Source organism: Lampetra planeri, chromosome 31, assembly GCF_965212315.1.
Source record: "Lampetra planeri chromosome 31, kcLamPlan1.2.h2, whole genome shotgun sequence".
Classification (NCBI taxonomy): Eukaryota; Metazoa; Chordata; class Hyperoartia; order Petromyzontiformes; family Petromyzontidae; genus Lampetra; species Lampetra planeri.
Window position 1 is genome coordinate 9,426,245 of NC_136137.1, and position 21,179 is coordinate 9,447,423.

Here is a 21,179-nt window from a genome sequence, read left to right on the forward strand (position 1 = left end):
CGAAAGCTTTACGTCAAGAAGGACAAAAAGGTTCGAGAAAGGGAGCTGAGGGATCTATAAGGGGAGAGCACGAGGAGTGGGGAGGTTCGGAGGAAGATACAAGCAGGAAGACAAGACCGAAGCCTAGGGTCCCTTGTTGTGGAAGTCTTTAAATGAACGTGGCTCTTCTTATTAAGTTGTCGTCGGAGTCGTTACACGGTGATGGGCCACTTCGTCGAGCTGTCATTTGTGACTGCCGGGTCGCTTCCGAAAAAGAGCAACGCCGCTCGAGTGAGCCTTACCTGGTGAAATCAAGAGCAGTCCGTAGTCGGTGTCGCCGTCGTGTGCGCGACACGGAGAATCATCGCAGGCCACGCGGCGACACGGCGACCAGTTCCACGAGAGTTTATTGTGGACCCCGGAGTGGCGCGCGACAACCGATCACTCGCCAGGCCGCGGCGTCGCGTGGAGCGTCGACAGGCGGACACGGCACTGCCGGGGCCACGGAGCGTTTCAGGCAAATGCGGAGACAACGCGACATCGACTTTGCTGTCGTGAGGCCAGGGGTCGGCAACCTTTCGATGATGAAGATGAAGAAGTTGAGGATGATGAGGATGATAAAGATGATGATAAAGATGATGATGATGAAGAAGGATTTTTTTCTCATTTTGACCAAAATAGTTCGAGAGACGCATCACACGTGGGAGCTACTTGTACAACACGTACACAAACACAGCAGCGGGTATACAGCAAATGACAACACACACTCTGACCCCCCCACACCCCCTTAGTTATTTTCTAACAACGCAGTTTGGCTGTTGTACATTTTATTGTCACCAAACACATTCCACAGTGACCCCATTCCCTGCCATATTTAAGCTATTATCTTTACGTTTAAGACTCACGCTTTGTTTGTTTTTAAACGACTGCCCGCTAGGGGACCGCCAAATAGCTGCATGCGGCCACTGGAGGCGCTGGTTGTCGACCCCTGCATTGAGCCGCGTGCCATTGTCCGACGCTTCGCGCCACGTGCTTCTGCAAGGCACCGACGTATGTTGCAGCATTCGCGTTGAACTTCTTTCGCGCCGTACGTAGCCAACCGTGCTAATGGGCGGTGCGAAATTCAAGTTAGTGAACAGGCAACGCGCCGTGCAACCAGAAAATACATCAAGGAGATACACGTAACCAGACTTTCGTGGATTCAGAATCATGCCTGCTAACCTCGCCGGCCTTCGATTCAAATGGACAGGGTCCCTCGCCGAATATAATTTTAACGTTAACTTGTAACGCGCTTCCGCACAGTATTATCCACTCTCTCCACAAGAGAGAGGACACAAGGAGCCAAAGGCAAGCAGGAAAGGCAGCAGCAACGCAGCGAGCAAGCGCCAATAACTGCCCCAAGCTCTGCAGTTCTCTCGATATAGTTCAAGGTGTTATCGGCCAATTAATGAGTGTTTACGCGAGGGAGGAATCCGGAGCGTCCGGAGAAAGCCCGCGCGTGCGAGGGGGAAACACTCCATCCCATATAGACGGAAATTCGTTTCTTTCGCACTGCTTTTTTGTGTTCTGCGCGTTGCCCTAACCCCGCACGCTCCGATTTAGCGCGGTTGGCTACGTACGGTGCGAAAGAAGTTCAACGTACAAACATGCGTCGGGTCCACGTTTTGCTGCGCTGCATTTTCCTGGCGAGCCCGGGGTATACGACGCACAATCAACGGGAAGGGAGTTTCGCAACACTTGTGAGATCCGCCAACGGGCGCGGCGATTTGGCGCTGACCATTTATGTGAATCGCGGCGTGGACGATTCGACACCGTGACCCCCCAGACGCGCCACGGATCTACGTGGTGTGCGGCAGGGGGCAGTGCTGCAACATGCCGTGGCGTACGCGCATCAACCCACATTCTGCGCTCCTGGTGCCTTCCACCCCGACGCACCTCCGATGAACAGCGGTTGGCAGTCGTACGGTGCGAAACGAGTTCAACAAAACGAGATCAACGTACTCTTTGGTTCTTTCGGTAAAGTCACGTATAAAGATAAAATAATAAATTAAATAATAGCATACGACGTTTCATTTCGATATTTTGCTAGGTTATTTAATTTAGTGTGTTCTTTCTCCCTCTTTCCTAATGTTCAAGCTTGCGTAATTGACCACGCGTCGCCGTACTCATTGACATGTCAATGTTGTCTCTAACCCCTCCCTCTCTCCACCCCCGCCCCCCTCTGTCTATTTAAGGCCTCGCCACAGAGACGATCTCCCTCTCTGTGCCTGTGTTACTCTCTCTCTATGCATCTTGGTGATATCTGTCTGCTTATATGTCTGTCTATAGTTTTCTGGTTAGATTTTTGTTGCTATTTCATTTATACCTGATGATGATTGCTTGTGTTGCAATCGAAACGTCGTATGCTATTATTTAATTTATTATTTTATCTTTATACGTGACTTTACCGAAAGAACCAAAGAGTAATTCCTGCAGTCACGAAAGCTCCAAATTTAAGATCGAGATCAACGTACATGCATTGCAATCGCATTGACGAGCGTGGAGAAGTATGGTCAAAACGATCCGCACGGCGCGGTGAAGGCTTCATCCAGCAGTGGATCGATGAAGGGCTGTTCATTCGCACGATCTGCACGTACAACGTCACGACCGATAGCGATGCAGTTTGTCTTACAGTTGTGGGTTATAGACGATGTACATCGTATACGGGGCATCCTAACTACGGAGTGCTTGCGAAGCCACAATCAATGTCTTCAATTGCGCCAGCACGACAAGACACACGCCACATATTCCCTGCGTTAAAATAGACACCACCATCACCACGCACTAAGTGTTGCATTGCATCGTCACATACAGCTGCGGAGACATTGCGAAAACAATCGTCCGTATTGGTTTTCACACGTACATATATAAAAACTAAAATCCTGAACATTCTTGTTTATGCTGCAGTACAGGATATGAAGCACTGCCTCGTGGTGTATTCAAGTGGCCACGGAGTCAGACTAAGGCACATTGACAAGGCAGATATGTTAAAACGTGACAGGTAAAACGAACGAAACTAACGATGGTAAATTTCATCAGCACCATCGAGCATGTGTACAGCCCTGAGCCACTTGGGGAAGGGGATTCCACATTCCTATCACGGGCGATTTTATCCACAGAACAACCACCAAGACAACATCGAGTATTGATATTATGTTATTGCCAGATATGACGTGAATTACAGACATGATAGGCACCGCTGAGAATTTTACGACGGCTGAAAAGTTCCCAATGAAGTGCGGACAGACGGTATGAAATTAACATTTGAGGGACAAAGTGGAGGACGTGGATCAGGGAACAAAACAGTAATTTATGGGACGTACACGACGGGTTAAAGGGGGGCAAAGTGGGACTGAGCAAGGCACGGTGTCGGCTATAAAGGATGATGGTGGCCGGTGGATGGGGCTGGTGATCGAATGACAGCCAAGAGAGATCGACCACCGCGGACATGAAGCAGAGTGGCAAGAAATGGATGTCGATGGTGTTTTATTTATTAAATATAAACTCAGCGTTTCGTGCTGCTCTCAAGCGAGGTATGCACTTTTCACTTTGTCGGTGGCGAGGTGTTAACTCCCTCTCCTGGTATGCAGGACGTCGTAGGTTCGATCCCAACCCTGACGCCTGCTGTATATTTAGTTTGCATGTCTCTCTCTCTCTCTCCTCGTGGTCCAATGCATTTTTCACTGCGTCCTCCTGTTTTTCCCTCCACATTTAGAAACACGAGTTTAAGAGTATTCAGCTGCTATACATTTCCACACGATAAGCCACTTCGTTGAGCCAGGTCTCGTTCTAAAAAAGAGCCATATAGCTCAGTGGGCCTTACCTGGCAAAATAAAAAGTTCAGTTTAAAAGGTGTGTCTGTCCTCGTTGTCTCTAAATGTATATCTTCATTTCTCAGTGTCTCTCTTTCTCTCTCTCCACGTGTCTCCGTCTCGAGCACTTGTTTTCCCTCGTTCACACGAGACCCACCTCAGTGTTGCGACATCGCTGCTCCGAATCGTCAGACTTCGCACGGAGATATCCCGGTTACTCCCACGTCCCTTTAATTCGGCGCCTCATCATCATCCCGAGGGCGTTGCCTCCTGGGTAGTAGTGAGGTCTCTGCCCCCCCCCCCAACACCCCCGATAGGAAGTTCATCTCTCACACGAGGTGGTGGTTGTGATGGTGGGCGTGGGACGCGGGTCGGCTGTTGTTCCAGGGTGGAGGATACACGGCCGAGAGGTAGGGGCCCGAGGGAGACCCCTCTTTGTCCGGGGTCTGTGGGGCCATGAAAGGCGAGTCCCAGGCGCCGGGGCCTGGGTAATCGATCGTTCCTGGGTGTGAACTCAGCCACGGAACGGGTGTCTCTGCGCCGCAGCCTCCCGACTGCTTGAGGAGCTTCTTATACTTGGAGCGTTTGTTCTGGAACCAGATCTTGACCTGTGTCTCACGTGGGGGCGAGACCGCAGGCAATGGAAACATATCAGTGCTTTGTTTCAGCCGGAACAGTTCGGAACGCTGTTCCGGGATTTATCTGCACGACACATCCATCTCGCCACATGTTGTGAGATGTGTATATACACTATGTTCACCCGATTATAGGAACGCGGGGTACAATAATGCATAGTTAAGTTGAAAAGTTGTCCCTTTTACTCTAGTGGTGGTGCCTTACGCCAATGGGACCTACTCCATGGCAGCCTAGCAGCGTTCCAAAATATGGAGTGAGAGATTAAGCCCTTGAAACCATCACATGACTCTGTTAGCAGTACCATGAGCGACATACGTTCCGACATGATTAACTCACCGCGTTTGTCACGTCCAGAGTAACGAGCGTAAGTAAGACGACTTCGTTTTATATACAGCATCATTCACGCAAGGCCTCACAGTGCTTTGCAACACAATCCCAATAAAACACAAAAACCCCTTAACATTAAAACTAAGAGGGAAAACAACTCTGCACAGACGGATACGCAAGAGAAAATAAACGTGCTTTCAGACGAGCCATAAAAACCTCCACTGACGGAGCGTCCCAAACGGCCTGGGGCAAGACTTTCCCCAGGGTGATAGAGAAAGCCCCAGCACCCATTGAACACAGAGGGCAACCCATCCTATAGGCAGGCAGGGCGACTCTTCCCTGTCGAACCCGACCTCGGGCAAATGCATAATTAGAGTATCAGTCACGCTACTGTTATCGGCAGTTATTAGGTTGACGACAAATCTGGAAGGAAAACTGAGAAGTGCTCAACGTCAGCATGGGGAGACGCGTGCTAGAAGTTGCATTGGTGCAGAAAGAGGAGCACGTGGATTTGAGAACTTAATGACATCACCCAAAACTAGGCGGAGATGGAGCGATGAAATCAGTTCATGCGCAGGATGGAATGCTACATCGCAATATCGTGACAGGTGGCGATTGTTTGAGGAGGCCATCATCCAGCAGAGAATTTATCACGGCTGAGCATGATGATAATGAATGACGATCGTGGTCAATTAATATATTTACATACACGGGGCATTGCCAAAGTTCATCATCTTATTGTGGCGTGCAAATGTAAAGCCTTGTTGTCAATCCACTGCTGGATGAGGGCCTCCGCACACAGTATGACTGTACCATACTTCACCACGCTGGTCTGTGCGGGTTAATGAAGGCGAGGCGCATACACGTTGCAGCATAATACAGTACAACAATGGATTTTTCACGGAGTGCACTCTGCTGCCCACTACGCAGCCCTGCCGCAGCCTATGGCACCTGTTTTATGCGTGGCGGTGGTCACCCATCCAATCAATATCCAGGCTCGAACCCTGCTTGGCTTCCGAGATGTGACCAGACCAGGTGCTACCCTGGTCATCCTCGTAGTGGTATTTAACTGGCCATCGAACAAAGATGGTCACCGCATGGCGCGCTTTCATATGCGCGTCTGCGGCCGTCTGGAACGCTCTTCCGTCCCATATTAGGACGCCACTGGGAGCTATGCACTTTTAAATCATCAACATGAACAAATATTTTTTTAGAACTGCTTTTTGTGTTTAGATTGCTTTCCTTCCTCCGCACCTCCTGCAGGGTTTTGGTAGTAAATGTTGTTTATGTCGTTTATTGCGAAAATTCCATCACAGTTCCTATGATCACTGTTTCATTGCTTTCATGGCTTTATTTGGGTAATTTCGAAAGGTTTTTTGGTTTGGCCATGTTTATTTGTTGCAGTACGGAGTTTTGTGGTTGTTGGTGTTGTTTGACTTGCATCCCACTGGGATTTTTGCACACAGCGTTGGTGTACGGTGCTTTTTCTGCAATATGTTGCTGTCTTTTCTTGGATGTTCTGTTTGCACTTAGTCACAAATTCACTTAAAGATGTTTTCTTGTTCATGTATTTGTTTTTTGTTTGTTGCGGTTGCACCCGATTCAAGAGCCGAATGACTCACAGGGCTATACCCAATAAATGAAATTGAACCTCCGATTAGGGTGGTTGGCTACGTACGGTGCGAAAGAAGTTCAACATACGTGCATACTATCTGGGCGAAGGATGTTGGCTGCGCGTGTGAGCCCTTATCCAGAGCAGCAGGGGGCGGCATCACGCACTGCAAGCAACCCCCCACTCCCACGCTGGCTGAGTGAGACTTCAGCGTGCGCGTGGCAACGATGGGGGGCAATATGGGAGAGGTGCCCCCCCCCCCCCCGCCGAGCCCCCCTGCCTACCCACAACTTTTTGCACAAGGAGCAAAATGTGCCAAGATGCCGCCACACGCCTCACCTCCTCCTTTAATGTATAGCCTGACAACATTGAAGCCACCTCCAGAGCATTGAATTAATAAATCACCTTCAACGACCCAGGAATTAATTTCAAGCTAAGGATCTGCCCCCCCCCCCCACCCAGGTGCCCCCCACTAAACGTGTCAAGCTAAGCATCTGTCTCCCTCATTAAAAAGCTGCCGACATTGAATGAAAACTCCGCCAGCACAAAGTAAATACGACACGTGGATTTGTCACTGTGATCACAGCCTCGTGGTTGGCTCGTTAGCAGACAGCCGGTAAACTTTAAACCCATGCGGAGGAACAAACTGATGATTGTGATTGAGAGAGGACGATGATGACGAGGAGGATTATGGCGATTTTGTTGATGCTGGTGATGATGGCGATGGTGATAATCATGACGACGAAGATTACGCGTAAAATGAGGGGTAGGAAGGAAAATATTTAAGATGATGATGATAACGAGCATAAAGCGAAGGGCACATTGATGATAACGAGGACCATTGTGACGATAACCAGGAGGATGTTGATCACGACGCCGATGATGATGATGTCGACGATGAGAAACATGACGAGCAAGCCAGGGGGGAGGCAGAGTGGGCAGGGGTTCAAGTTCATTTATTAGGTATCGCCCTGTGAGCCATTCGGCTCTTGAATCAGGTGCAACCGCAACAAACAAAAAACAAAAACATGAACAAGAAAACATCTTCAAGTGACTATGTGACTGTGGAAACTGAAAATCCAGGGGAAAAAAACTGCAAACATTCCAGAAAAAAGCACCGTACACCAACGCTGCGTGCAAAAATCCCAGTGGGATGCAAGTCAAACAACAACAACAACAACAACCACAAGACAACTTAGATAAAGGCCATCAGTCTAACTCTGTACTACAACAAACAAACAAACATGGGTTGTGGGGCGTGGGGGAAGAGGTCATCACCTGGGTCTGCGTGAGTCCCAGAGATGCGGCGAGCTCGGCGCGCTCGGGGAGTGCCAGGTACTGCGTCTGCTGGAAGCGGCGGTTGAGCGCGTGCAGCTGTAGGCTCGAGTAGATGCTGCGCGCCTTACGCACCTTCTTGCCGACCCGGCGTTCCGTGCATCCGGGGCCCTGCAGCAAGGACGGCCGCTTCTCACCACCTGCAGCCACCGAAATTGCATCATCATAATCGCCGCCGTCGCCGTCGTCATCATCAAATCATCATCGTCTTAATCATCAGCAATATTCATTCAGCGCAATTGCATCATCATCGCCGCCGCCGTTGTCATCAAATCATCATCGTCGTAATCATCAGCAATATTCATTCAGCGCAATTGCATCATCATCGCCGCCGCCGTCGTCATCAAATCATCATCGTCGTAATCATCAGCAATATTCATTCAGCGCAATTGCATCATCATCATCATCGCCGCCGTTGTCATCAAATCATCATCGTCGTAATCATCAGCAATATTCATTCAGCGCAATTGCATCATCATCATCATCATCATCGCCGCCGTTGTCATCAAATCATCATCGTCGTAATCATCAGCAATATTCATTTAGCGCAATTGCATCATCATCATCGCTGCCGCCGTTGTCATCAAATCATCATCGTCGTAATCATCAGCAATATTCATTCAGCGAAGGACCCTTTGCGCCAATCGTGTGACTCTCTTGCGACTGTATTTGCACAAACTGCTCTTGCTGCCGTACAACAACATCGCAATTCGCGTTACCCATTGTCATCGTCACGGGCTCGCGGGAGCACGTTGGCAGCTTGTTGGTGTAGAGCAATGGTTCTGAACCTTTACTGCAGCCCTGCACCCCTTTGATTTACTTCTTAATCGTAGAAAAAGTATAATGTTAATACATACATGAAGTAAAGTAAGTTGTGTTTCATTACTTAAATTCTCGTACCCCCGTGGGGTGCGTGCACCCCAGATTAAGAACCACTGGTCCAGCGAGTATTTCGTTTTGTTCGAATCCAGCGGCCGCCATGGTTAATCGTGCGCGTGTATTAACCGCGCCGTCCGCTTCACAGGTGGACATTCAACACCCCCGTGAAGCCATTCGTAAGCATCGGCCATTGTGTTCCGGCGTCACGATCCAAATTTGCAACATTTAAAAGAAAAACAACAACCCACAATGTTACTTAATTGGAATCACACATTGCAATCACAGTACATCTACTGTAAAACAAAAAAAACTTGGCAGGACCCTCTTGAAAACGAGTCTTGAGACTCGGCGAGGCTTTCCTGGTTGTACACGTGAATCGTACTAATAATTGTAATCGTCATCGATACATCGTCGCTAATGTTGTGAAATGTTTTCCAACTTACTACAACAATAATAGGCAGGTTATTAACGCCTGTACAGGTGACATTTAATTTGTGTGGCCGTGTCGGGTGGTGGAGGGTTCCTAATGACACAGATTTGGTCGGATCCTTGTGGCCCATCTCAAAATAAAAAAAGAATCATCAACACATCAATACACAGTTCCGAATTTCAAGTTTATTTCGTACGGAATCATAACCATGACCACCACCATCGTCACTGGTATTACCATTATCATCATCATCACTATCATCATCACAGCACTGGAAATTAGTTATGAATTAATGGTCAAGTTTGTCATTGGCATGGCTATGAATATGACCTAAAAACTTCAGTGGCACAGTGTTGATAATATTACTATGCTCGCCAGGGCGTGTGATAAACTATAGACATATAGGGTAGCATAATAAAAAGCACTATTGTTGTTTCACTTTACGGATATTCCTGTACGTACTAAGATTGCATTGACAATGAATACGTTGCCGTCAACTCGCTGCCTCTCTTAAAACCTTGGATCAAGGCCACGTCCCCTTTCCCAGCTTTCTACGACTATCTCTTTTCTACATAAAATAAATAACACATTCCTGCGGAGGGAGCTGGTAGGAACGTTGGGTTGCTCGGTCAATGGCCAAGGGTCAACGGCGGCGTGGTGTATTCCGCAAATATGCCCGACTGTGAGGGCGGGCACAAGCCGGCGAGAGTAGGTTAAACGTTGAGTTTTATAAGGGCACCACGGGGTGACCAGCCCCTCCCCACCCAGCCCCACCCCTCCCACCCCCCACCCAGCCTCTCCCCACCCTCCCCAGCCCCTCCCCACCCTCCCCACCCAGCCCCTCCCCATCCTCCCCACCCAGCCTCTCCCCACCCTCCCCTCCCCAACCAGCCCCACGCTTCCCACCCAGCCCCTCCCCACCCAGCCCCTCCCCACCCTCCCCTCCCCACCCAACCCCTCCCCACCCTCCCCTCCCCACCCAGCCCCACCCAGCCCCACCCTCCCCACCCAGCCCCTCTCCACCCTCCTCACCCAGCCCCTCCCCACCCTCCTCACCCAGCCCCTCCCTGCACGACGGACGGACGGACACAATAATCCCCTGTGAGCTGGTGGAACCAGTGGGTTCCTACCAGTAAAATTCCCACCGTCTCTGCACCTCCGATGAGCACGCTTGGCGAAACAAGTGCGACGTGCAGCGTCTTGGGCTGCGATCGCATTTCGCCGCTGCTGCACGAATCCACATTGTGATAAACTTACATAGGTACACCTTGATTTGAAGCTTTCGTGACTGCAGGAATCCATACTCTTTGGTTCTTTCGGTAAAGTCACGTAGGTAGAAAAAATAATACATCACGACGTTTGATCGATTATTTTTTTTCTACCCACGTGACTTTACCGAAAGAACCAAAGAGTATGGATTTGACACAGTTCAAAATTGACCGAGTTCGTATCATTATTACGTGTCCGGCTTGTTCACGGAAAAATAAATAAAAAAACGTCGTGATATTTTATTCATTTATTTTTACCTACGTGACTTTACAGAACGAACCAAAGAGTATTGACGTAGGTAACACAATGGCTCAGAGGTCCACAGACTCACATAGGAACATCACTGATTGCTGCTCTCTCCATACAAATCGTATGCTCGCTGTTTCCGTACTGCGTGTTGGGATGCCGTCACATGCAGACGATATATATAAAACACGCACATTCACATTGCATACTCTCGTATACATTGTATTACTTCGTATTATTATGTTATTAGTAGCCATGTAGATCCAATTATAACGCTGTGTAACAAAAACTAAATTTGTTCCTGGGAGTTAAGTGTTATGTAGGTGTTATTTTCCAATTGCTTATGCCTCAAAAGTACAGAAAATGGATATTAATCCCCACAAACTTTGCTTTTGTGACCAGGACAGTGATATTTAGAAATTTACCTATTTTCAATGAGACAACGTGGTGTGCATGTGTCATTCCTTCACGTAAAGTCCTGGTCACAAAAGCAAAGTTTGTGGGAAATAATAGCCATTTTTTATACTTTTAAAGCATAAGCAATTAGAAAATAACACTTACTACCCGGGAACAAAAATCATGTTACATAGTGAATTATGAACGATGCCATCATAAATTAGACCAATCGAGAAAGCTGAATCCAACACGTTTCACACTCGTGCGGACAGAAGACACACGCACGACACGACACGAGTCGCGGGCCTGTCTTACCGTATCTCACGCAACCTTTCCCACGTATGCCGTATTGGTGCGAATTCGTGTGTCGTGTGTCGCATGACAATGCACTAACTTAGATCCACGGGCCGTGCTGTGTGCATGAATGTACAGCACTACCGAGGGCTTAGAGCTACAGCATCATTCGGCATCGTATGCCACCGTGTAGGTGCATACGGCCATAACTAACGCACCGACTAGATTCTAGACTTTTGATTTAAAGCTGATGTCAATGTGCTGCTGCTACACGTGTGTGTGTGCGTGTGTTTTGCACAGCGCTATTACTGGTGAGTTTAGGTGTGTTAAATTTCGATTGAAAGCTTTCGTGACTGCAGGGTTCTTTCGGTAAAGTCACGTAGAAGGGAAATAATGAAAATAATGAAATAAAAAAAATATAAAACAATACAAATTCTCACGACGTTTCGACTGCAACACAAGCAATCATCATTTTTCAAATGTTCTTGCTGTGGATTTCACACCTGATGATGATTGCTTGTGTTGCAGTCGAAACGTCGTGAGAATTTACATTGTTTTATATTTATATTATTTTATTATTTCCCTTCGGCGTGACTTTACCGAAATAACCAAGAATATAGATTCTAGACCATGAAGAGCAACTCGTGACTAGTCGATCACGTGACGAGACGATCACGTGACGAGATGATCTAGTGACTAGACGATCACGTGACTGGCGCGTGCGGCTCTTCTTGAGGACAGTTTTCGTGACATTCTTCACGTGGCATTGCGGCTCTTCAAATATCGAGTCGATGTTTTTGTTGTTATCGTATTCCAAACAAATCTTCTCGTTAATTTCGGTTGCCGACCACTGTGCTAGAGAGTTGAAAAGTCGGAATTTTGTTGTTTTTTTGCACACTTTCTAGTCACGCGTAGGCTTATAAGCATGGCAATCTGATACCAGGTATATCTTTTTTGTTCATCTGGCCTCCCAAGAATGATTTCGCGGAGATTAATAATTATAGTTACACTCATAGGGCAGCTCCGCATTGCTCCGAGTCCCACGCTAAACTCTCACGCACTCACGACCCGCTCGGATCAGTGAACCGAGTAATTCGCCTGCGTAGAGTTAGACGCTAAAGCCGATAAAAAGCGGTCACTTGGCACGCACCGATCGATATACAGGACGCGATTAACTGTAATTACAAGCAACCGTAAACGACTTACAGCTGTGCATATACGACAACCAAAACCATCAAAATGTAATACGAACGATTTTACTGCCGCATTTAGATTACAATATTCACGCAGTCACCACACGGGTATAACGTAACGCGAACCGAGACGGAACCGTGACATTTCACAAGTTCGCCCTGCCACGAAAACAACATTTGCGAGAGGTGTACGTATATTGGACTTCTTTCGCACCGTACGTAGCCAACCGTGCTAATCGGAGGTGCGGGGGGAACGACAACAAATGCCCGCTGACGGTGGTAAACATGTCCAAGAGATACATGTATGACAAAACATAAACAAATGCACCTTTATATTTGTATTTCAAGCTTTCGTGACTGCAGGGATTCATATTCTTGGTTCTTTCGGTAAAGTCACGTAGAAGGAAAAAAAAATGTTTTATAAAAAAGAAAATTGTTTTATATTTTTATTATTTTATTGTTTCCCTTCTACGTGACTTTACCGAAGGAACCAAGAAAATGCACCTTTACTTTCCGTGAATAGCGTACTCATGATGTGTACAGGTTAGGTTATTCGTAATTACACAATACGAGAGCAGACATGTTTCCACATAGAAACATACAAGAATGTTTAGCACAACCCATTGACCAAACGGTACTTCTGGGTGCGCATGAGTTGCAGCAGCATTGATCCAGCACACGCAAACTCTGGACCGGGTTCAACATACAGCGTCTCATCAGCAGCGACAACACAGCTAAGCTCACTAGTAGAGAACACTTGTAGAGAAGACAGGTATGTGTGTACACAGTGACACGTACGGGGGCCACATGTAAGAGCATAGCAGCACAAGAAACAATCACGCATTGAACGCAGGTAACATCACAGGTAACATCACAGGTAACATCACAGGTAACATCACAGGTAACATCACAGGTAAGAGTCGAGATAACTCTGCAACTGACAGCTCAGTTAACTGCTACAGGTGAGAGCCACGGGTGAGCGCTACATGTGAGAGCGCTGCGCGTGTAATATATAACATTGGTAAAAGTATGGTCCACAAGTCTTGTAATAGCACAGGTAAAAGAGCAGGTAATAGCCCGGGTAACAACACACCTACATATTCTTGGATATTTCGGTAAAGTCACGTAGAAGGGAAATAATAAAATAATAATAATAAAACATAATTAAATTCTTACGACGTTTCGGCCACAACACAAGCAGCCGTCCTCAGGTGAAAAACAGAGCTGTCGGAAAGACAGCGTCCTAATGAACACCGCTAAGCTTGGCAGCGTATTTTCAGCTGGGTGGGAGAAGCAGAGCGCCTTGACAAAGGAGTTTACATATCAACAAAGGAATTTACCATATTGACGCTAAAGAACTGCTTCTACCCTACTACCATACAATAAACCGATGTGAAAAAACTAGGTATAAACTACATCAATATAATCAATGTACTGAATATACTCTACAATAAGCTGAGCTTTCCGACAGCTCTGTTCTTCACCTGAGGACGGCTGCTTGCGTTGTGGCCGAAACGTCGTCAGAATTTAATTATGTTTAAAATCTATTATTTTATTATTTCCCTTCTACGTGACTTTACCCAAAGAAACAAGAATATGAATCCCTGCAGTCACGAAAGCTTTAAATCGAAATTTAACACACCTAAACTCACCGGTAAGAGCGCTGCATAAAACACACACACACGTGTAACAGCAGCACATTAACATCAGTAACACCGCGCATTGCAGGTATACAAAACGGTTCACACCGCAGATAATGACACGTATACTTTAACTTGTAACACAATAGGTAAGAGCACAGATAACTTTACAAGTAACATCGCTTGTACGAGCGAAGGTCAGCATACGTCTGAGGACCCAGGAAAGAGGGCAATGAACGCCACAGTAATATTACGCCCAGGTAGCAACAGGTAAGAGCCCATGTGACATCACAGGTATGGATACAACAGTTTGAAGGGACAGGTTTGGTTAGAGGCCCAATAATATCCTATGTAAGAGACACATGTGGCACGACACGCAACCAGATAAACCCATAGGTAAGAGTCCAGGTAACCCCGCAGTTAAGAACGACAGCTAAGAGTTCAGGCAACACTGCGGGAAATAGCACATCTATGAGCAACAGGCAACCGCACAGGTGAGAGTCACGGGCGAGAGAGTCACGGGCGAGAGAGACACGGGTGAGAGAGACACGGATGAGAGAGTCACGGGTGAGAGAGTCACGGGTGAGAGAGTCACGGGTGAGAGAGTCACGGGTGAGAGAGTCACGGGTGAGAGAGTCACGGGTGAGAGAGTCACGGATGAGAGAGTCACGGGTGAGAGAGTCACGGGTGAAAGAGTCACGGGTAAGAGAGTCACGAGTGAGAGAGACACGAGTGAGAGAGACACGGGTGAGAGAGAGTCACGGGTGAGAGAACCACGGGCGAGAGAGAGTCACGGATGAGAGAGACACGGGTGAGAGAGTCACGGATGAGAGAGTCACGGGTGAGAGAGTCACGGGTGAGAGAGTCACGAGTGAGAGAGTCACGGGTGAGAGAGACACGAGTGAGAGAGTCACGGGTGAGAGAGTCACGAGTGAGAGAGACACGGGTGAGAGAGTCACGGGTGAGAGAGTCACGGGTGAGAGAGTCATGAGTGAGAGAGTCACGGGTGAGAGAGTCACGGGTGAGAGAGTCACGGGTGAGAGAGTCACGGGTGAGAGAGACACGGGTGAGAGAGACACGGGTGAGAGAGTCACGGGTGAGAGAGTCACGGATGAGAGAGTCACGAGTGAGAGAGAGTCACGGGTGAGAGAGTCACGAGTGAGAGAGACACGAGTGAGAGAGTCACGGGTGAGAGAGTCACGAGTGAGAGAGAGTCACGGGTGAGAGAGTCACGAGTGAGAGAGACACGAGTGAGAGAGTCACGGGTGAGAGAGTCACGAGTGAGAGAGTCACGAGTGAGAGAGACACGGATGAGAGAGTCACGGATGAGAGAGTCACGGGTGAGAGAGTCACGAGTGAGAGAGAGTCACGGGTGAGAGAGTCACGAGTGAGAGAGACACGAGTGAGAGAGAGTCACGGGTGAGAGAGTCACGGGTGAGAGAGTCACGAGTGAGAGAGAGTCACGGGTGAGAGTCACGAGTGAGAGAGACACGAGTGAGAGAGACACGAGTGAGAGAGAGTCACGGGTGAGAGAGTCACGAGTGAGAGAGTCACGAGTGAGAGAGAGTCACGGGTGAGAGAGTCACGAGTGAGAGAGACACGAGTGAGAGAGAGTCACGGGTGAGAGAGTCACGGGTGAGAGAGTCACGAGTGAGAGAGAGTCACGGGTGAGAGAGTCACGAGTGAGAGAGACACGAGTGAGAGAGACACGAGTGAGAGAGAGTCACGGGTGAGAGAGTCACGGGTGAGAGAGTCACGAGTGAGAGAGAGTCACGGGTGAGAGAGTCACGGGTGAGAGAGTCACGGGTGAGAGAGTCACGAGTGAGAGAGACACGAGTGAGAGAGTCACGGGTGAGAGAGTCACGAGTGAGAGAGACACGAGTGAGAGAGACACGAGTGAGAGAGACACGGGTGAGAGAGTCACGGGTGAGAGAGTCACGAGTGAGAGAGAGTCACGGGTGAGAGAGTCACGAGTGAGAGAGACACGAGTGAGAGAGACACGAGTGAGAGAGACACGAGTGAGAGAGACACGAGTGAGAGAGACACGGGTGAGAGAGACACGAGTGAGAGAGTCACGGGTGAGAGAGTCACGGGTGAGAGAGTCACGAGTGAGAGAGAGTAACGGGTGAGAGAGTCACGAGTGAGAGAGACACGAGTGAGAGAGACACGGGTGAGAGTCACGGGTGAGAGAGACACGAGTGAGAGAGACACGGGTGAGAGAGTCACGAGTGAGAGAGACACGAGTGAGAGAGTCACGGGTGAGAGAGTCACGGGTGAGAGAGTCACGAGTGAAAGAGACACGAGTGAGAGAGACGAGTGAGAGAGTCACGAGTGAGAGAGTCACGAGTGAGAGAGACACGAGTGAGAGAGACACGAGTGAGAGAGTCACGGGTGAGAGAGTCACGAGTGAGAGAGACACGGGTGAGAGAGTCACGGGTGAGAGAGTCACGGGTGAGAGAGTCACGAGTGAGAGAGTCACGGGTGAGAAGGACACGAGTGAGAGAGACACGGGTGAGAGAGTCACGAGTGAGAGAGACACGAGTGAAAGAGACACGAGTGAGAGAGACGAGTGAGAGAGTCACGAGTGAGAGAGACACGGGTGAGAGAGTCACGGGTGAGAGAGTCACGAGTGAGAGAGTCACGGGTGAGAAGGACACGAGTGAGAGAGACACGGGTGAGAGAGTCACGAGTGAGAGAGACACGAGTGAGAGAGTCACGAGTGAGAGAGTCACGAGTGAGAGAGACACGAGTGAGACAGTCACGGGTGAGAGAGTCACGGGTGAGAGAGTCACAAGTGAGAGAGAGAGTCACGGGTGAGAGAGTCACGAGTGAGAGAGACACGAGTGAGAGAGACACGAGTGAGAGAGACACGGGTGAGAGATTCACGGGTGAGAGAGTCACGAGTGAGAGAGTCACGAGTGAGAGAGACACGGGTGAGAGAGTCACGGATGAGAGAGACACGAGTGAGAGAGAGTCACGGGTGAGAGAGTCACGAGTGAGAGAGACACGGGTGAGAGAGTCACGGATGAGAGAGTCACGGGTGAGAGAGAGACACGAGTGAGAGAGAGAGACACGAGTGAGAGAGAGACACGGGTGAGAGAGAGAGACACGGGTGAGAGAGACACGGGTGAGAGAGTCACGGATGAGAGAGTCACGGGTGAGAGAGAGACACGAGTGAGAGAGAGAGACACGAGTGAGAGAGAGACACGAGTGAGAGAGAGACACGGGTGAGAGAGAGCCACGGGTGAGAGAGACACGGGTGAGAGAGTCACGGGTGAGAGATTCACGGGTGAGAGAGTCACGGGTGAGAGAGACACGGGTGAGAGAGTCACGGATGAGAGAGACACGAGTGAGAGAGAGTCACGGGTGAGAGAGTCACGAGTGAGAGAGACACGGGTGAGAGAGTCACGGGTGAGAGAGTCACGGATGAGAGAGACACGAGTGAGAGAGAGTCACGGGTGAGAGAGTCACGAGTGAGAGAGACACGGGTGAGAGAGTCACGGATGAGAGAGACACGGGTGAGAGAGTCACGGATGAGAGACACACGAGTGAGAGAGACACGAGTGAGAGAGACACGAGTGAGAGAGACACGGGTGAGAGAGTCACGGGTGAGAGAGACACGAGTGAGAGAGACACGGGTGAGAGAGTCACGGGTGAGAGAGACACGAGTGAGAGAGACACGAGTGAGAGAGACACGGGTGAGAGAGTCACGGGTGAGAGAGACACGAGTGAGAGAGTCACGGATGAGAGAGACACGGGTGAGAGAGAGACACGGGTGAGAGACACGGGTGAGAGAGAGAGACGGGTGAGAGAGACACGGGTGAGAGAGACACGGGTGAGAGAGACACGGGTGAGAGAGAGACACGGGTGAGAGAGAGACACGGGTGAGAGAGAGTCACGGGTGAGAGAGAGACACGGGTGAGAGAGAGACACGGGTGAGAGAGAGACACGGGTGAGAGAGAGACACGGGTGAGAGAGAGACACGGGTGAGAGAGAGACACGGGTGAGAGAGAGACACGGGTGAGAGAGAGACACGGATGAGAGAGACACGGGTGAGAGAGAGAGTCACGGGTGAGAGAGAGAGTCACGGGTGAGAGAGACACGGGTGAGAGAGACACGGGTGAGAGAGACACGGGTGAGAGAGAGACACGGGTGAGAGAGAGACACGGGTGAGAGAGTGAGTCACGGGTGAGAGAGAGAGTCACGGTGAGAGAGACACGGGTGAGAGAGAGACACGGGTGAGAGAGAGACACGGGTGAGAGAGAGACACGGGTGAGAGAGAGACACGGGTGAGAGAGAGACACGGGTGAGAGAGAGACACGGGTGAGAGAGAGACACGGGTGAGAGAGAGACACGGGTGAGCTCCCAGGGTAATCCGCTCTGACGCACCTTCCCCGGGCCGCGGCTCGGCCCCTCGTCCGCTCAGCTGGTAGGGCGGCAGGGGCTGTGAAAAGTTCCCCGCTCCCGACTCGGCGCGGAGTCTCCCCGGGTACCCCGAGGCGCCGAGGGGCCCCCCGTGCGGAGCCCCGTGGCGGGCGTCTTGCTCCGCGAACCCGGGGGGGCCGGTCTTGAGGAGGCGCGGGGGGAGCGGGGGCGCCTCGTAGTGGTGCGGCGTCTGCATGGCACACGGGGGCCATGCGTGCCCCCACCGGGCAGCAGCAGCAGCAGCGGCAGCAGCAGCGGCAAGCAAAAGAAGAAGGAAAATAGCAGCGGGATCAACAGGAGAGAAATGAAAAGTAATAACAACGGGTAGCAAAGCAACAGGAGCTAAATCAGAACAGTGGCCGCTGCAGCAGCAACAGCAGAATTAGAAGCAGCAGCAGCAACGACTGGATCGGAATCAAAAGAGCAGCGGCAGCAGCAGCAGCTGCAGCATCGGGCAGCAGGGACCCGGATAAAGCGGCCCTGGACGACGCCGTCGCAAGAGCAGCAGCAGCAGCAGGAGGAGGAGCGGGAGGCACCGAGGAGGATCCGAGGAGGCGGATTTACGCGGCTCCGTGAGCTCGTGCGGCATCAGCGCCTCCTATATGCGGGGCACGAGAGCGGGGATCCAACCTCGACCCCCTCTACTCCTCTGCTCCTCTTCCTCCTCCCACCGAGGAGGCCCCCTTCACCCGCCCACCACGATCATCATCATCATCATCACACCCCTCCGCCCGTAAGCCCCCCCTCTCTCTCTCTCTCTCCCCATCACCTCGTTCGTCACCCATCACTTGGCTCCACCATCATCTTCACATTTGTGTCTTTCGGCGAATGTGTACATCACACTCAATGAATGCGTGATCAAACAAAGCGCACCTCGGGTTAGCACGGTTAGCTATGTAGCCTGCGAAAGAAGTTCAACTTACATACAAGACAGTTATTATTTCCATTCTACGTGACTTTACCGAAAGAACCAAGAAGATGAATCCCTGCAGTCACGAAAGCTTTAAATCGAAAAATACAAGACAGTGTTTCGTTACCAGAACATACCGTTACAGTACCCGCATGTGCTTACGGACTCGTGTCTCTCGAGCGGCTCGTGTGGACTCTCTCAGATCCCGTGTTTTGGTTGGCTACGTACGGCGCGAAAAAAGTTTCAACCATACATGCAGTGCGCACGCTGTAGCCACGAGCACTCAAATGACCCAGCAGAATGCGTCTATCGGGCAGCGCTCTGCTGATGAGTCTCGAAAAGAGTAAACCGGCCCGCAGTTTGCTGCTCGAAAGCAGAGGTCAAAAATTAACCCGTAAAAACAAAGTGTTTCACTATAAATCCTTTATATGTGTGTTCAATGGGCCACAACCCAACCCACATTGGTCTTTGAAACGGGCGGCTAGAGTCCTCTCGTCCTCTGGCTTGAGATGTCTGCCACCTATGGGTCAGATGATTGCCTGCCACCATTAAGCAATTGGTAATTAAATATAAAAAAAATTTTACCTAAAAAGTGTAAAATTTTGGAAACAATTTTTCACGAAAATAAATTGTCACGCACAACGAGTCTGTGTGCAAAATGTCAGCTCGATTGGATCACGGGAAGTGGGTTAAAAAACGACCGAAAGATTTGCACGGTCGTAGGCGCGCAAGCAAGCAAGCGAATTTAATATAAAGGATTTTAAAAATACGCCGTGGGGTGACGAATCTCAATGTGATTTAAATATTAATATTTGAAGTTCAACACAATGTAATCCGATTATTGATTATTGTCCCCACGTGGCATAGGCCATACGCACAATTGTGCATATGGTAGGTGTCTTGACGAATGTAAGAGATTGCCTCTCGATTTGAGAACATCTGCTGTATGCACTGTCGGTAATAACCAGGCACGCACATGCACGCATAGAACACGACTGTTCAACATTTTGTGTCACGGTGTGTGTGTGTGTGTGTTTTTATTGCAGTATCTTGATGGTGGCAAATTGAGTGCAAACGCTGTGCCGGTTTAAATGCGGAATAAGAGCGGAGTATATCGCGTGCGGTGTTTGTGCATAAGCGACGAATATTTGAACCGGTCCTGGGCCTCCCCTAGGTCGACTCAGCCTCAAATGAGTACCTGGTGCGGTGTGTAAACATTGACTACTAGGGATACAAAGGCGGCCGGGTGTGGTGCTGGCCACCGACTCTCGCGTGTGCCGTGCCGGCCTTCATAGGTGCTCGTTAACAGCACTTGCCCCAACAGTCTGTTGCAGGCTATACGGGGGGCCTTTGTCTGTGCGCTATACCACTGTGGCAGTACAGGCGACACGATCAATAGCAAGTCATTCCGCATAAACAATTACGCAACGAGAAGACGTATTTTCAACATCGGCCATGTTCGATCCACTGCTAGATGAAGCCCCCTCTCCCCGAAACGTCGCCGTGGTTCACGAATCGTGCGATGCGACATTCCACCCAGGACCTGCACACGAGCTGATTTCATCGCTCCATCTCCTCGGTGGACATTCACTCGGACGCCTTTCATCCCTTGGGGGTGGCGCTCCGTCATTATTCTTGACCGTCGGTCATTTGTTGTTATTGGTAGTTGTAAAGTGAAGTTTTAAAGGTGGTTGTAAGGTGATTGAAAGTAAGAATATCGGTGGTTGTCAAATGAGTGATGCTTGGCTACGTTCTGT

General features: G+C 49.7%; 1 protein-coding gene across 1 annotated transcript; it reads right to left on the reverse strand.

Moving 5' to 3' along the window:
* Positions 1 to 3,489: 3,489 nt before the first annotated feature.
* Positions 3,490 to 18,854, reverse strand: LOC144729193 (homeobox protein DLX-4-like). Its single transcript, XM_078609234.1, has 3 exons — positions 18,477 to 18,854; positions 7,684 to 7,880; positions 3,490 to 4,438 (listed from the first exon to the last, which is right to left on the reverse strand). Exons 1-3 carry the CDS (start codon positions 18,706 to 18,708, stop codon positions 4,160 to 4,162), a joined length of 708 nt encoding a protein of 235 aa, XP_078465360.1. The 5' UTR covers positions 18,709 to 18,854; the 3' UTR covers positions 3,490 to 4,159.
* Between the last annotated feature and the right edge of the window lie 2,325 nt (positions 18,855 to 21,179).